The sequence below is a fragment of the Natrix helvetica genome (assembly GCF_964273705.1).
Source record: "Natrix helvetica genome assembly, chromosome: 3".
Taxonomy (NCBI): domain Eukaryota; kingdom Metazoa; phylum Chordata; class Lepidosauria; order Squamata; family Natricidae; genus Natrix; species Natrix helvetica.
The window spans coordinates 137139727-137158639 of NC_138549.1; the positions used below are offsets into that span (position 1 = coordinate 137139727).

The 18913-nt window shown below is 38.1% G+C and overlaps 1 protein-coding gene across 2 annotated transcripts in view; it reads right to left on the bottom strand.

Annotated features, from left to right (window-relative positions):
• Positions 1–8050, bottom strand: part of SYT6 (synaptotagmin 6) — a gene marked incomplete at both ends in the record, with an annotated part of 131121 nt that extends 123071 nt beyond the window's left edge. For both annotated transcript variants that reach the window (XM_081946559.1, XM_081946560.1), the window contains one exon: positions 7906–8050. In XM_081946559.1, the coding sequence (XP_081802685.1) occupies positions 7906–8050 (145 nt within the window). The remainder of the gene's footprint in view (positions 1–7905) is intronic.
• Between the last annotated feature and the right edge of the window lie 10863 nt (positions 8051–18913).

Sequence of the window (18913 nt, forward strand, 5' to 3'; positions counted from 1 at the left end):
AATCTTCAATCACCTAGCTTTGGTCCTTTCTTGTGAATAACATTTTACCATATTTCAAACTTTCTGATTTGTTTTGCTCTAGTTTGCTTCACTTTCTGCTTTATTATGTTGGCAGTCAATGCAAACTTATGACTGAATGCCTGCCAGCTGTTCTACATGGTAAATTGCTGGTGGGAGAGATGCGATGTGCGGGCTCAGATAACATAGGAAAGCATTAGACCTTCATGGAAGGAAGCCTCTTATCATCATAGCAAAGGTGCCAAGAAATTTCCATTGGTTGCATTTGGCTCATTATACAAATATTCTCATTCTTCCCTGCCATCTCAGTTGTGCAGCCAGGCATTCTAAGTTCATCAATATTCACCTGTGGGAGTCTCCCTATTTCTCCTTAGCCTGGGGCCAAATGATCAGCAACTGGAAAGAAGAAAATAGGCTAACCGAATTAGCCAACTGTATGTATCCACCTTTTAGTTCATTGGCCCCTGGAGACTCAAGTGTATTTTCACTTCTGTTCAAAAGGACACAGGGGTTTTCTTTCTCTGCAGACCATGCATCAGAACATTTGGGAAGGCAGGAACTATATATTTTAGATAAGAAAGTCATTTTAACTTTTTTTTAGTTTGTTTCTTTGTTAGGGACGAATGGAAACTAATGCTAGGAAATCAGAAGTTATAATTCTTTATTTAATCCCAGCTTTACATGTTCGGGGATAACAAACAGACATCTTTATAGAATATGAATTTAAATACTTTTTACAAATAATTTCAAAGGTATGTATTATTAAACTTACAGTGAACATTTTATTCACTTTTAAAATATTAATACACAGTATGTTTGTAGTAGGTTAATATTTAGCAGCTTCATATTTGAACTATGAAACTTCTACCTTAATTGACATCCTATAAACAACTAATAAAGGAATAATTTGGAGGGAAGAAATTTTATTTAGTCTATCTAGAAAAACACATTTCAGCATAGCATAGAACCTCATTTTATTTTTTGTAAACAGCCTGATATTATACAGGTAGCAGCCATGTTATGCTTAGCGACCGTTCAAAGTTACAATGGTCCTTCTCAGGGCTACTTAAGAGATGGGTTTGCAGTCACATGATCGCTTTTTGGGTGTTCAGCAACCAACCCACAGTTGCTTCTGTTTGCAGCATGCCGGGGTCACATGACTGCAATTTACAACACTTTTTGCCCCAAACTAGCTTTTATTTCTGGTTTCTGGCAAAACAAAACAAAAAACTCATTGCAAAGAATAGACTCACTTAACAACTGTTCTAACAAAGGTCATAAAATTGGATGCTGTCATGTGGTGACCATGATCATCACTTGTAACCTTCCCAGCTGGCTTCCGATAAGCAACGTCAATAGGGGGAAACCAGATTTGCTTAACAACTGCATGAGTCATTTAAAAACTCCTGTGATTTGCTTACCAACTGTAGCAAAGAAAAGGTTGTAAAATGAGGTGCAACTCACTTAACAACTGCATTGCTTAGAAAGGGAAATGTGGGGCTCAATTGTGGTGTAAATCGAGATTACCTGTAGCGGGAAGGGTTCTGGGAGATACTTGGGGAGTGTATCCCAAGAGTTAATACTCCCAGCAGAGTCATCCAAACCACAAAGGTCACCCCAGCGGCCCTGTTAGCGTATGTTGGGCAGCAACAATATAAAAAGATGTTGGTTGAAGATGGTAAATTTAGTGACAATGGCAAAATCTGGATTTTGTACTGTATGGGAAAAGGCAGTGATAAACTATTCCTATGTTTTACCAAGAAAAGCATAGGGATAAACAATGTAAAGGGAATGAGGATAAAATACCAGATGATGGCACTCTCTGATCAGATGGCATTCAATGTGCTGCTGAGGGAAAAAAAATCAGGATATTTCTGAGTACAACAATAATGGTGTTTATGAATAGCTAGATTAAAGATGTGGGGGTGGGTGATGCTGGTATTGCTATGCTGGAAAAGAAAATTTGAAACTACAAAGCTGGAATTACATAGAGACATGATATAAAAGCAGCATGAACATGGAGAAATTCAACATAGTGATAAGTACAATAAATTTACTACACTTTGACACCTCAGGCTTCAGCAAATTGAAATAGACTGGAATTGGACACTTTCATTCAGAAGGTTATAAGGATTGTTACTCAGAACATGAGTAGTAAAGAGTGTGAAAATAAAAAAAAATAAAAAAACAAAGAAGGAACAGCTTTGCTTTCATTGTCAGGAAGGATATAGCAATGACTACTTGTGTACAGTGCAATCACTATTTGAATAATATTAATAAGACTTCACAATTATGATGTCTTTAATATGACAATTATTGAAGTTTACACTCCAACTATTGAGGCAGAAGATGAGGGAGCTGCCAAGTTTTATGGTGAAGCTCAATCTGCAATTGACAGAACATATGCCAAGATGTGCTACTTGTGATCAGAGATTGGAATGCCAACGTTGAAAATATTAAGAAGGGATAGCTACAGTCCATAACTGAACTGTATGATCTAGGAAGCAAAAATTCACCAGGAGAATGATTATCGGTTTTTGCCAGTCCAGTGTCTTTTCATTGCTAACAAAGTATTCAAAGAACAAAACCAATATCTATACACCCATGGAATATGCAGAAATCAAATTGATTAAATTATTGGTACAAGGAGATGGAAGAATTTAAATATAACAGCAAAGATATAATGATTGACTGTTTGCAATCTCAATCTAAAGCAGAAGAACAAACACAACCAGTTTCCGCAGTATGATCATGATGCCTACCATTTTCAAGGAGAATATGACAAATCATTTTGAATTCCTGAACCTCATTAACAGGGAACTAGAATCACTTGGAATGAAATCAGAAAATTGTTAAGAATTAATGTAAAAAGATATTACTAAACCAAAAAAAAAGCCAGATTAAAGCAAACTGGATATTACAAGTTAATAAATTGCCCAAGAAAGGAAGAAAATGCAAGACCAAGAAAGAAAAATGGTATAAGCAAACTTAATAAAGAATTTCATAGAGCTGTTAGAAGAGACAAAAATCAGTACAGGATTAAAATGACACCTGTGAAGACATCAATGATTAAAACAGATATGGAAGAACAAGGAAAGTCTTTCAAAAAAAATTCAAACTCAAAAAAAAGATTCTAATTTTGAATTAACATGTTGAACAAGTATTTATGCCAAAGAAAAAAGACTCAAAGAAGTTATTGAACTTCTGCACAGTAGAGATATTACAAGATATTCCCATTTACAATAGAAGATAAAGTTAGATCAACATTCTGGTCATTACCAGATTGGAAGCTACAAGAATTAATGGAATATCCATAAAAGAGTAAGCAACAGAAGAAGGATCAGTAATGGTGGCAGCCAAACTATGGCAACAAATCTGGAAAGTGTTACAATGCCCAATAGACTGGAAGAGGCAATCTGAACACTTATATTAAAGAAAAGAAAATCAACAGAATGTGCAAACTATTGTACAATATCCTTAACTTTGCATACTAACAAAATAAACCAATGCAGATTAGAATCCCACAAGGAAAGGGAGATGTCAAATGTCTATGGAGATTCTCAATCATCCAGGTCATTCAAACCCATATTGGATAAAGATGGATGAACATTATCACAAATGCATACTGATAATTAAGAATGCCAAAGAAACTCTTTGATTATATCAACCATATCAAGCTGAAGAATGTGCTTAGGAAAAAGGAAATCCCAGAACATCTTACTGTTCTCATTCAAAAGCCATGCACAACATAGAAAACCACAGTTTGGATGGAACATGGTGAAAGAACTGGGTCTAGGTTGGCAAAGGAGTGACACAAAACTGTACATTTTCTCCTACTTTATTCAGTCTATATGCTGAATATACATTGAGGATTGGAAGATGAATGTAATTTTAATGGACGGGAGCGTAATAACTTTTATGTTATTGCTTTTAAATAATGATTGAACACTACTTATTTCCAGTGGCTTCTACCCATCTGATTCAATCCAAAATGGTGTGTTTGGTGTCTGTCAATTAAAGAATGTCATCTTGTGGAACTCACATTTACTCTGTTACAATTCCTACCTCTGGTGTGTTGTTGATTTTATTTATCTGCTCATTTATTTAACTGCTTATCTCCTTCAGAGTTCCAAGACAGAGTCCCAGAGCCATTTGGGAGTCAGGGATCTTAAAAATATTTTTTTAAAAAAATTGAGCTATGGAATAATGTTTCCTTTTATTATGGTCTGTCGCAGTCAGACAGATGTTCAGACTGGCTTTGGCATTTTCATCCACCTATCAAATCCTTTCCAAGGACCTAGGATATGCAGATATGGATGTTTGATGGTGTTATAGATAAAGTATCACTGCACGATGTAAGCTGTTCCCATTAAAGCTGCTTTTTGCAATTGACTGATGGTGAATTGGTCAATGCCAATCATATTTAAGTGGTGCTTCAATTGTTTTAGGATTGCACCCAAGGCACCTATTACTATTGTACTAGCTTTGCTTTTGCCACAGTTGTTCTATTTCTATTTGCAGGACTTTGTATTTTATCTTCTCTAGTTCTTTTTCTTCCGTTCTGCTGTTTCCAGGTACTGCACGTCCACAATCCAAACGTTTTTGTTTTTTTACCGACAATTGTTAAGCCTGGAGTGTTAGGTGTTTGAATTCTAAAGTCAGTTACTGTTGTGGCCCAGCGGTGGCCAGCTGAGCTGTTGGTGGACTCTGACAGCTCAGACCATTATGGGACTGCTCTGGAGGATGAGGAAGACTCTGGAGGGTGTTTGGAGTCAGAGCAGGAACTAGAGAGGCCTGTTGGCCACCAGGTGGCATCTGAGTCAGGGAGCAGTGAAGAGGAACAGAGGGAGGTTGTCCCTGATGTACGTGTGCGTAGAGCTGAGAGGAGAAAGGAACAGCTGTGGAGCAGACGTCATAGAAGGAAGTAGGGACAGCTGACTAATGTTGTGGCCCCTCCCAAAGAGTTTATAGGTGGAGTGACATCTTTGCAGGAAATAACAGTCCATTTTACTAGCCATTGAGAAAGCATTCCGTAAATCTAATCTTGGTTTCTTGAAGATAGCGTTCTAGGCTCCTAGCCAAGGGGTGGTTTTATCTCTGTAATTAGTTGTGGCAGACAGCCAAGCCTGTATCTGCATATTTATTAGAATCACGGGACAGAACAGTTACTATATTATTCTTATTATTTATATTGCTGGGCAGGGTGAATACTGAAACACAGAACATGGAGAGTGTAATATTTAAGTCTCTCTGATTCAATCTATGCATATAACATAAAATATTTGTGCCATTAGTGTCTTTGGAGATTAAGATGATATCTTTCAACAATCCAGGCACCAGAGAATATTGCTGCATTTCAGGTAAGGTTTGAATGAATGCAAGAAGTTGAGGCAAATTCTGTTGGAAGGAGTTCATAAGCTTACAGGCATGAAAAAAGTATAGAAGCCTTATCATTCTCCAATGATGCCACTGCGAATACAGCAGGGATACTGAACTGGACTCTAAAATGTGAGGTAATTCATTATGCAAATTCCAAATTTCTCCAAGGAAAGTCAATTATTTTTAAGATCCTGGGCCAGTCTCCATATCACCCAGCTTTCACAAGTTTCATTCTCAGATAAATTATACATGACACAAGCATTTTTTCAGAGCAGAACTGGCTCCTTTCCAACTTATTGAGATTCCATATCCCTTCTATACTTTGCAAAAACACAGATCTGGGCAAATTGATCTTGGTTCAGTTTATAATTCTTCAGGATACAAAAGACTCTTCTTCAAAATATTTATTTATTTATTTATTTATTTATTTATTTATTTATTTATTTATTTATTTATTTATTTATTTATTTATTTGAACTTGTTAGTCGCCCCCTCTCCCCACAGGGACTCGGGGCGACGTACAAAATATACTATAGAAGTGGTATGGACTCAGTGCATGGGAAAACTCATGTACCAGTATTCAAGAGCAGGTTGATATTCCTAGAAAGGGAATTATGAATCCCTTCGTGACCCCTAAATCACTAAACTACGCATGACTCATTTGATTGTTAACTCATCAAAATCAAGGTACTTTGTGATATGCTGGGAACAACAGAATGAATGCTTGTTGTACAGCAAAAACTCCAAAATCTCCAGTATAAACCTCAGCAATCGTATTATTCCTGCTGAAATCACACATCTGTCCTATCCTATCTAATCGAGCAGCTGGCCTGAAACTCTATTGAGTAAATGGCTTTAGGTGAACAGTTCTGAATAAAAAGTTTATGAAGTTTTTCTAAATAAACTTTGGTGTGGAAATTTGTACAGGAAACACTTGTTATAGAAATGTCTTTGATTTTATACCATGGCATGACAGTTCTAAATGCCAAATTCACATTTGTTATTACTTTACACAGTATGAAGCAGGAAAAATAACAGTATCGGGGAACCACAAATCTGTCACTAGAGAGTAAAATATAGCTTAAGTGATCCTGAATACCTGGAGCCTGAGAAAGGTGTGAGCACACCTGTCTAAGAAATTAATCTTTGTTTGTGGAATCCTAGGAACTCAGCTTCTAGTAAAATCTGGAACCAATTTGTTGAGGAAAAACAGAATAAACCATAAAGTGGCATGAAGATTTGCAGTTCATGAAATCAGCCTGTTTGCCCTTCAGTCTATTACAGCTGATTTTGAAACCAATTTTTCCTAAGGGCACGTCAAAGGTAATTCCAGCAAGAAACTCTGATTCAGATCTATATGCCAGTGCTGTGACACCAACTACTTCAACAGGCTAAACCCTCTCAGCTACAGCTGGAAATGGCACTGAAATTTCATGGGGTAAATGGGCACTGGTAATCACTTTTATACACAATTTTCAAGACACAAAGGAAAATGTTGCTTCAAGAACTGAAGGCAGCTCTTCCAGATGAAGTTAACTGATTTAGATCATAGCAGTAGTTAATTCCCTCGGGGAGCGTCATAAATAGAGTGTGCTATGGAGGTATTAGCCTTTATGGTTTGTCTAAATACTCCAGAATGAAAAATATAGCCTAAAACATTCTTTAGCTATCATGGCTAATAGCTTTTAATAGCCTCCTATATCAATCCATGGAACTTTAAAGCTATCTTAATAAGCTCTCTATATCTGGGGAACAAGCATGCTAAGAATATAACAGTCTGGCATGGGAAGAAAAAGGAAAGCTTTCATTGTTTTAACTTGCCATCATGTTTGGAAAGTCAGCTCATCTCCAATCTCACAGTTTAAAACTCCGGTGTTAATTAGTTTTTAGAAGCAATACCACAACACCTTCTTCTGAGTTCAGTTTAAGGGGTAAATGATATTTTTTTTTCTTATTTAATTATGGGGGAGTCAAATCATCGATCAGTTATGTTTTCTCTAAGATGTACATTTTAAATTTTTACTCTTTTCTTCTCCTTTTTCAGGAGGCTGGAGCTATAGCTGCTGCTTTTTCCCATCCTACTCCGGGTTGGGTTTTTTTTTTTTTAATATTACTTTATTCTTGGCAACAAAGATCACATGGTGTTTTGCTTGCTTGCTTTTTGTTTGTTATGGTGCAGCTTTGATGCCAGAAAGAGTGTTTATTTTCCCCAACATGACCGTTTGAATTCCTCCTCACATCACATACTCTCCCTTTCCCCCCTCCTCTCTCTGCATTACTTAGAGAACTTGTTTTCAACAGGTTTCTTCCGACTCCCTGGCAATACATCTCCGCAAGAAACAGCACCTGCCTGCTTTTGAAGACCAAAGCCTGGTGTAAAGTGGTAAACAGGACATTGGCATAAGGCTCACATTATTGGGGTGGGGGAGGAAAGCTTGTCTCAGATTGTAATTTGAATGCAAGTCAAAGAGATAAAAGTCCTTCCCTGTGGAACAGGGGGTACTGTACCTGGCTCTGGGCCATTCAGGTCGGGAAAGAGGAGAAATTCTTTGCAGGTTTCCAGGTCCAGCTGGGGCAGGCTCTTCTGGCGACATAGGTCAGTGACAATTCGTGCGGCCGTCTGACACTGGGTTTCCTGCTTAGCAGCACTCATTTCCAAACTGCATCTCCCTTTGCCTGCTCCCTGAGTGACTAGCAAAGATGACAGTGGGATGGCAGAATCACAGCAACAGGGTCACATATATCCCAGGACGCCACTAGCCTACTGGTGCCATTGCAGTGCCTCCCTATCCAGAGTCAACTCAAGGGATGCTGGCTTGGTCAGTGGCCAGTGATGCTGCCCACTGCCTTCCGACTGCCTCGTTGCATCCGAGAGCTGAGAGCTGTACTTACTGACAAGGCGTGTGCTGTACAAGTAATTCTCCTCCCCAATTCAGTCTGATTTCCTCCCTGCATATTTCAGAGAAGCTTTTTTAACCCCTTTAGTGCTGTGTTTTTCAGGTAGCGGAGGAGGTACTTCCAGGGACCTGATGTAAAAAAAAGTGCAGCTCTTTGAGGTAATGGGGAGGGGGGTGGCACTGAAATCTTACAGCACAGCAGAACGGCTTGTCACAACACCGAGCTGAAGCTGAGCAATGCCATTGGTTGCTACACTGCCTGCTTTCAGCACAAGGGAGAAAACAAGTTTTATTTATTGGCTTATTGCAGCCCTAAACACTCTAAACTGCATATTGTTAATAGGGTGCCAACCCTGTTTTGTGTTCAGTAATTAGATCATTGTTTTAATTTATAGTACCACTTCTGGGTTCCCACCATCAGAGCAGGCTGTGCAACTAATCTACCCGTAGAGAAAGCACCAATTGTCAGGCATGAACAATGATCACATAATGAGCAATTAAAACAATACTCAGTAGAAATGAACTCTGGAGTAGGAGAAGAGGAGGAAGCCAATCTAACAAGGAATGTACAATGTGCCAAGGGGTTTATAGCTCTTTTTGTCAGAAATCATAAAAAAGTGGGTGTTTGGAACAATGCCACTGCACTTACACTGTCACATAATTACCTGTTAAAACAACTCTGTATAGAAGCAGTGCAAGACAAATTTCTGCAAATGATCCTGCACATTCAGTGTGCAATGTCCTGAAATAATAGCCTATATCAATTCCAGATACATAGAATTCGTGCATCCTTTTGTTCATCAAACAGAATCATACACAGATGAAGAAAGTTTGTTATGGCTGTCAATTCCATTTTATTTATTAAGGGAGGAGCACATATCCTCTTTTCTTCTCTTATAGCTCATTCCCTAATTTGACATTCATCCATGGCAACATCATAGTAAAAGAACATTACTACATCCCTGTAATTCCATGCAATTTGAAAGCTTCTACTATATAACTGTTCGTGTTGATGGGAATTTCAGAGTATGAGAAACATCTTAACAGGAATCCTACAGATATTTTTTACTCTGGTGCTGGACTGCAAATATAAGAGGTGTTCCAATGTTCCTGGATGCAGATGGGCTCTCTTAGCCTTTCTTAGCTCTGCCTTGAAGTATGTATAGAGACGATCATGTTTTTGAAGTTAATTCTTCCAATAGGAATACATTCCTAAAATTTTGGTTGCTTATCTTCAAAAGAATATTGTGGCACTGGGTAAGGTGCAGAAAATGGAAATCAGGACAACCAATGGGTCTGAGCCCCTTCCTTTCTCACCCTTTCTCATTTCTTTTGGAAATATGTTCAAGTACTTAAGACTTTTTGCTTAGATGGAAAACAATTATCCAACCAAAGCACAACAGAAATTTGTGGACTTATAATTCAGTTGGTGAAAAGAGAATGGGAAGGAACTTTATCTCTGCTTCTTACTAGAACTAGCTAATCACTGAAAATGATTGGCTAAAGAATTAGGCAGCTAGCAAAATCAAGAAAGTCTTCACATATGGTAATATTTTAAGTCTTTCATGCCATAATTTTAAAAAGAGATGTGGCTATTAGCCATAATAGCTAAATAAAGCCTTCATAGTTGAAATGTTGTAGTGAATCCTGCTGATAGGCAACAAGAGGGATTGATTGATTTGATAATGTTTCTTTGTCATTTTAAGAGTAACCAATGATAAATATACTCATTGGACGACACCACTGCCCCAGAAATATCTGATTGGCCATCGTGAAAAAGTGGATATTACACTTGAACTCTGAAAAAGAGAAAAACAGATGCTTAAAGCTTACATTTGAGGGTCTCTAGTGCTTTTGAAAGAAATCATATTTCCTTATATCAACTGATAGGGAGAAACAATACATTTTTTTCATCTCTCTCTGTATGAAAGATAAAAAGGGTTGGCTTAGAGTCAAACCAGCACCAGGGCACAGGAAAAAATCCATGTGCACATTTCTCTAAATAGAATACAAATCATAATATTGCTCAGTTTTAAAGACCAATCTACAATTCAGATTCAGATATGCTAGAGGCAATAGGAAAAATGTAATGGAAAATGAGTGGATGATCTTTATTCAGCGACCCAGACTGAATAAAAGCCATTAAATAAAATGTACAAATTAGAATTACAGGATAGAACACAGAGAGTAAAAATACACAAAATAAGAGATCTGCAAACCTACTTGCACTGTTTTGCTGTCAGCAGCATACAAGTTTCACAAGTTCGGAAAGCAAACTTTGCAAAATTTAAAATTGTTTTTCTTACTCAAAAACAGGGGACTCAGCCGTTATGTAGAAAAAAAAATGGGCTGACAAACTGTTCCTAATGCAAATTAATTCTTCAGTGATTATGATTTTTTTTAAGGCAAATCTTCCAATAATTATCACATTTCATGCCCAAATATATTATATTTCTTTTTTTTATGTTTTCCAATAAATTGAATAAATGAAGCCAAATGTCTAGGTAGAGTGAGACCAGTGAAGCCAGCACATTAATGTGAATATATCACTATTATTGCTTCCTTAAGGTTTCCTTAACTCCATCACTTATTTCCCAAAGCCTGGGCATGTAACACGCAAAACCAGGAAACAACACATCTCCTTTAAGGAGTTATCAACAGGAACTACATAAATGTCCATGCGGGATCTAAATACCGTACAACTCCACATGGGTATCTGCACAGCAATTGTACTATGCAGGTTTTAAAATAATAAGTTGCAAATATATTAAAAGCAGCACAGCTACGTATGTCCACATTAATAATAATACTAAGTGATGATGATGATGAAGACGATGATGATTATATCTACAATTAGATACACAGACTAAGATTGGTGGAAACTTAATAATTCAAGTCCTAATCAAGGACCTAAGAATTATTAAGGTAGTGTCTGAAAATATAGATAGTTACAGAGTAGTTTTTTCCCCCAAAATTGGGATATTCGGGTCCAACAAATTTAATTTTTTTAAATAGAGAAGTTCTTTAGGTGTTGCTTCAAGGGCTCTAGCCATATTGGTATGATATTATATTTCATTTTCAAAAGTGTTCAGGTTTGATCTGCAAGTTCCGATAGTTTGTAATTTTTTCCACTTGCTTTTTATCAATATTATATGATATAGCAACATTAACAAACCAGACTTTCTTCTTTTCAATTAACATTATACCAGGTATGTTATGAACAAGATGCCCGTCTGTTATGTGACTGTGTGAGAGTGGTTTGCCGGCCATGTGACTGGGTGGGAGTGGCCAAGACGATGTCACTGAATTCTTTGCCCCAATGGATGAACTACAATAAGATTAAAATAAGTACAAAAACAATAAAAGAGCTACTTACAGAAGGAAGATGACTGTTCTTTCCAGTCTTCAGTATCAAAGACTTGAATGAATGGGCTGCACAAAGAAGAGACACAGAAATGAACTCTTTCATTGCATGCACTGCATTGGGATGAAACTAGCACACAAAACAATAAAGACAGCTACTTACAGAGGGAAGATTACTGCTTTGCTGGTCTTCTGCACCACCACTTCACCACCTTGCTCCAATAACCTGCACAAAGGAGAAACACAGAAAGCAAGACTTTAACTGCATGCACTGCATTAGGATGAAACAAGCACACAAAATAATAGAAAAGGAAAATTACTGTCCTTTTTTGCATCTTCTGCACCACCACCTCACCACTTTGCTCCAATAACCTGCACAAAGGAGAGACACAGAAAGCAAGACTTTAATCCCTTGTACTTCACTATCTCAAGGATGAACCCAGCACAGAGCACACCCAGCAATAAAGACAGCTACTTACAGATGAAGGATCACTGGCTTTCCGGTCTTCTGCACACCACCAGGGCCGGATTTAGATGAAAAGAGGCCCTAGGCTATTCCACTTATGGGGCCCTTTCACCTCCCATTTTTAAGTTTGTAAATTACATGAGAAATAATAAAATACATCATTACTGTGATATGTTGTAATTGGTACTAACCTTTATAAAAAATGTGGCACGGATAATAAATAAAAATAAACGGCCCCTTTTCATCTTGAGGCCCTAGGCTGAAGCCTAGTTAGCCTATAGGAAAATCCGGCCCTGCATACCACCCTATCACTTTGCTTCAACAACCTGCACAAAGGAGAGAGACAGAAAGCAAGACTTTAATCGCTTGCACTTACACCTTACATAAGAATAACACAATGAAAGAGATACACTCAAGTAATTGCTTGTGTTATTGCTTTCCTAGGTCGGTCCAAGTAGCTATTGAAGTTAGCTATTGAAGTCCAAGAAGTTAGTGGTTAGAAGCAATGGTAAAGCAAGATATGGAATTAAAACCAGAAATATTTTGTTGGCTATTTGAAAGGGAGTACAATATATATCTAATTTTACACATGTTAGCAGCTGCTGGAATTGTGTTTGCACAACAGTGGAAAAACAGAGATATGAAAATGAATAAATATTACAATCTGTGGGAATAAATAAATTGACAATTAAAATCAAGAAGGCTTTGAATATTTTTTCATGTGGGATTTATTTTAGTAATTGCTAACTAACGGAAATGGAAATTAGAAATCCAAAAGTATGAAAGAAAACACCAATTATATAAGGAAAGGTCAGTAAAATGTATAAGGAAATATTACTAGATCATTATTAATGCGTAGATAACTGCGGGACATTACACACCCACACCCACACAAACTATGACAGTGCCAGGAAAACACCAAAAAATAAGAATCCCCCCCCAAAAGACTGCAAATGAAACCAGTTTTTTCCCCAACCTTAAGGGCAGGAAAGACAAAGCCACTGGAATAAAAACCATCAAGGCATTGTGGGAAATTATAAAGGACAGTGCCAGGAAGCTCACAGAACCAGCAACCACCTCACAATTACCTAAACAACGAGGGTGAAACACACTAAATCTGGCAAAGCTGCCTTGCACCAACCTGGCCTGCCCATAGAAAAGCAGCCACTTTGAAACACATAAACCTGGTCTGAACACTTAAAACCAACATATTGTATCACAAAGAAAACATTTGCAAAAAGGAATAACATTTCTTGTAGTAAATATATTTTATAAACAATTAAAAAATGAAAATTCCCTAAAAATATTTTTTAAAGCTATTCTATAAATAAAAAAATCCTTAAAATCCATTGTTAAGTATTCCACCAGCAATAATTTATACTGTAACCATTTTAAGATATTGTACCAGTAATAGTATACTGTAACCATTATTCCACCAGCAATAATTTATACTGTAACCATTTTAAGGGTACAGCAATAATTTATACTGTAACCACTTCAAACTATTCCACACACAATAATTAAGACAGCTGCTCGGGAACAAGAAAGACTCTAGCGCCATGCTTTTAAACAGATCGCCTCCAGCCCGCTCACTGATTGGCTGAACTCCCGCCAATCAGTGAGCAGCAGGCTAAGTTAGCCTAGTTTAGTGCGGACAGGCGGGGGAGCAAGCGAACTGCGACGGGACAGCAGGGCAAGCGAGCAACAGGACTGGGGCAGGCGTTCCAGAAGTTACTTCCGGGTCCACCGGTTGAACCTCCTCTCATCGGATCTGTGAAATTCACCAACCGGTTCGCCCAATCCGGTGCGAACCGGCAGAAACCCACCACTGATTCAGAGCCAAACTTCTGACAAAATTTCCAGTGAATAATTCTTGCAATTTAATGCATAGTATTATTAACATTCCAATCATGCTATTAATATTTAGGAAGCAATAATATATTTTAAATTTATGCAAAAAATGGAAAGTACCAGAATGTGAATGCAGCACTTGTCTACAGCTCATAACCATCCTTGAATCAGAAAGCAGAGATGGAATTTTTAGTGAGTCACAAATAGATGTTAAATTTGCACTTACATATATTTCAAAACATCTGAAGCACCCGCACAGCCCTTATATCTTTACTTGGTATTAGAAGTGAATTTGCTGGTAGTTGGCTGGGAAGTCTGATGTTCAGAAAATATTGCATCAAATCTTTTTTTTAAAGATATCTGCTGGATATTAATTATGTGGCAAAGTTTGGGGAAATTCTATTACTGAAAGTAATGAGATATTTGAAAAATGTAAGTGTTATCAGAAAGATAAAAAGACTTTTAGAATGCTCCTCAAGAGATATAAGAGCTAAAATTCAGTTTGCTATTGTGGGCATTGGGAAATTCTTGAATTAGAGAATAATTGGATAGAGTTTTAAGAATATGTCCTTCATTAGATGTAAATCTACAATATTTTACAGTTATGAGTTCTGGTTTGTCCGTAGGGCTGTTTTTCATCTTCCGGAGCCTCCAGAGGCCTTCAGAAAGCTTCCCTGAATGCTCTGGAGGGCAAATAATGACTTCTGTTTTGCTCTTATGGCTGGTTTTAGCCCTCCAGTGGCTTCAGGGAAGCTTCCTGGAGGCCTCTGAAGGCTCCAGAAGACAAAAACCAGTCCTATGGACAAACCGGAAGTCATTTCCTGTTTGCTCTTAGGGTCATTTTTTTTGCCCTCCGGAGGCCTTTAGGGAAGCCTCCTGAAGGCCCCTGAAGACTCTGGAGGATGAAAACCGGCCCTACGGACAAACCGAAAGTCATTTCCTGTTTGCTCATAGGGTCATTTTTTGCCCTCTGGAAGCTTCAGGGAAGCCTTCTGAAAGCCCCTGAAGGCTCCGGAGGGCTAAAACCAGCCATATGAGCAAAATGGAAGTCATTTTTAGCCCTCCGGAGCCTTCAGGGAAGCCTCCTGAAGGCTCCAGAGGGCTAAAAACCAGCCCTACAAGCAAACCAGAAGTACATTTCTGAACTTCCGGTTTGCCCTTAGGGCCGTTTTTTTGTGCTCCAGAGGCTTCAGGTAAGTTCCTGAAGCCTCCGGAGGGCCTCCGTGGGGCGGGGAGGCTATTTCCCCCCTCCCCAAGCTCCTATAAAGCCTCTGGAGCTTGGGGAGGATGAAAAAAGCACGCCAAAAATGGGTGTTATGGGTGTGGCATGCCTGCACATGACACACACCCCCGACCCCCCCCCCCCGGCAGGTGAGCCAAAAAAAGGTTCGCCATCACTGGTCTGGGTAATTGTTCAGCATATGTTATTTCCTGATTTTCCTGCAAAGGGGAAACATTGTACAAAGGACTACAAGAAAAGTACAGGAAAGATATACAGCTTATGACTTAATATAGAAGGCATTATTTTCTGCATGAAATTTACACACACACATAAACACACACAGGGAGAGAAAGATGCACTTGCAGACATAGACCCACTTACAGACACACACACATGCATGGATTTATAGATATGGTCAGAATTTTGCTGCAAAACTGATAATAAGCAGCTGGTTAGTTCTAAATTGTGTTATACCTACCACAATAATAATACAATAATACAATAGTAGAGTTGGAAGGGACCTTGGAGGTCTTCTAGTCCAACCCCCTGCCTAGGCAGGAAACCCTATACCCTATACACTTACAAATATTCTTTCTTCAGTTACAAAATGATGTTTTGGCTATTGAATTCAACTTCATGCTCTGTACAAGAATGCAAATTAAGATGAAGACCCATTTTTAAATGAAAATTAAGATCTGGATTCCTGACAGATGTCTCCATTTGAACACATCCCATTCGGTAAAGGGAGCCTATCACCTCTCTAAGTAACTGGTTCTGCTCTGAAACTGCTCTTATTGTTAGGAAAGTGGCATTATCAATCATAATATTCCTTTCTGTAATTTTAACCCCTATTCCTTGTCCTGTACTCTGGAATGAGAGAAAATAGATTCTCCTCCTTCTGCATGACATCCTCTTAAACATTTAAAGAATGTCATTATACCCTCCCTTTCACCCATATCTTTTTTTAAGGCTAAACATATGCAGCAATCCTTCTTCATAGGCATACCTTCTAAACTCCTAATCATCCTTGTTGCTCTCATCAGAAACACTTAGGGTTTTTCAAAGTCTTGTGAGGCCATACAGCCTACATTTAGCTAAATTCGAGGTATTCCAGGATTCGAGATACTTTGTCAAATAGTTTGTTGAAGTCAAAGTACCATATTTTTCAGAATATAAGACGCACCATTTTCCCTCAAAGAAGAGGCTGAAAATCTGGGTGCTTCTTATATACTGAATACAGCATTTTTTGCCTCCCGAAACCCTGCCCACTTTACCAAAATGGCCATGCAGAGCCTTAGGAGGCTTATAGAGTGTTCCTGGGGGCTGAGGAGGGCAGAAATGAGCAAAAAAATGGGCTCTTTTTTGCTCAATTTTGCCCCCCCCCCCAGCCCACAGGAGCATCTATAAGACTCCTAAAGGCTATGCATGCCTTTTTTTTTTACAAAAATGGGGCAGTTTTCACAAAAAACTGGCCGTTTTTGGGAGGTCTGCAGAATGCAAAAACTTTTTTTTTTATTTGTCTCTTCAAAATCTTGGTGCGTCTTACACTCCAGTGTGTCTTATACTCCGAAAAATACAGTATATTTCTTATAGCCAATAAGACAGAAGACTTAATGTAAAGGACTAGAAAGTGGGAGACAGTGAATTGTTGCCCTCCCTTAGGGACAGAAACTATCTAGGTGACTTCTGGTGTCCTTCTCTTAGTCAACTTGCTTCAGAGGGTGGTTGTTGGCAAAATAGTAGGAAGGGCTCATATGTGCTGCCTCAAGCTGGGCAAAAAAATGGTAGGTTATCAAAAAAAAATAGTGTGTCTACAGCATTTCCTGTTAAGAAAGTTATTCAATTCATATATAAGATAAGATTACAGTAATCTTGTAAGATCCATTCTTCACAAATCCCTTGTGAATTCTGACAATTAGCATGTTGTCTTAATAGTATTTATAAATCTGCTCTCTCTATAACAGTGTTGGCGAACCTTTTCGGCACCGAGTGCCAAAACAGGAGCATGGGTGCGTACCAGAAACCGGAAGAGCAGCCACTTGGTGCACATGCGCGTGCCGAGCAGCTGCTCTTCTAGTTTCCAGCGTGCGCATGGATATCAGCCACCTGGTCTTCCAGTTTCTTGCACACATATGCGAGCCAGGTGCACATGTTCATGCCGGAAACCAGAAGACTGGTTTCTGGCACTCCTGTGAATGTGAAGATCAGCTAGCTGGTGCACCGGAACCCAGAGGGGAACGGGCGATGACTTGCGTGCCCCAAGAGATGGCTCTGTATGCCACAGAGCATGCCATAGGTTCACCATCATAGCTCTATAATCTTCTGTAGAATCTCATCGGTATTGATATCAGTTAGATCAAATATCAGTATGTTGGAACTTCCTTCTTTTAAGAGATGGGACATTTGCTTCCTTCCAGTCCTCTGGCATTTTACCAGTTCTCCAAGATTTCTCATAGATAATACAGAAACATCTGGCCAGACGTCTAGGCAGTATCTTCAGTATCCAAGGATGAATTAATTTTGTCCTAGTGATTTAGATACATTCAAAGTTAATGGGTATTTTCTAAGCTTATTTCAGTCGTACCTGACATTCAGCTACAATCATTTCTCAGATAGAGACAAGATTCTGACAAAGGTTAATAAAAGATTTGAAGTTGTGTCCAACTTCAAAATAGCTGTAGTTACTAATATAGATAAGATTTTACATGGTATACTAGCAGGACTTATTTGAGTCTACCTGATTTAAGTTCATGTATAGCAGTGTTTCCTGTTTTGAGATATGAGATGTATCACATTTATGAGGAATACTTATTTGTTCAAAAATGCAAATAACAAGTTCATGACTGACATTAATCAGAAAATATATAACAGGTGTTTAAAATATTTTAGAAATGAGTTTCCCAGACCTGGAATTCACACTTAAAATAGTCTGGGAAATGAATACAAGTTTATTCTTACCCCATGGAAAACATTGTGATCTTTTATTTTAATTTTATTAAAAGTTTGAAAAAGTAGAAAAACCAATGTAAACTAATATAAAGTAATAAAGAAAAAGAAATCAAAGAGACAACTAAAAGTGCAAAATAGTAAAAGAAAATAGAAAAGGAAAAAACAATTAAAGAAGTGGCTTTCAATCTTCTGTACAACAGTTATAAGTACAGATATAAATTTCTCTCTTTCTCTAAAGTTACAGTATGTCTCTCTTCTTTCTAAAATCTATCCTATCTAATCATCAAAACCATAAATTGCTCTGTGGAAAACTTTAGAAAATGCCATATTTTAATCCCAAAGGATATAAACCACAGCATTAGCTTTAACCGTCAGAGGCTATCAACCATTGTAAAAGGCTTTATGTTCAGATGTTCTAATAGAGATTAAGTTCTAACCAGCTATGTTGAATTACTGGGAAGTGTCAGATTAGTTCGCACTTGCCTAAGGGAATGTAACAGCAAGAGACCTCTCTATGCAATGAATCAGAAATATCAAGGTTTTAAGCAGTTAATAACCATGGAAAGAAAGTCTAGTTAACCAGACTGCATGGGGAGGATGGTGATTTTCAAAGTTGATTTGGGACAGACCTTCAAAGAGATGCAATGGGTTTTACTGGAAGCCAAAGGCAGATGTTCCTCCTAAGAAATCCAGTTATGGATAGCTGTTGAATGATAAAGACTAATTGGAGTAGCTTTCTGGAGGAAGGCAGGAGGACTTGATCTGACA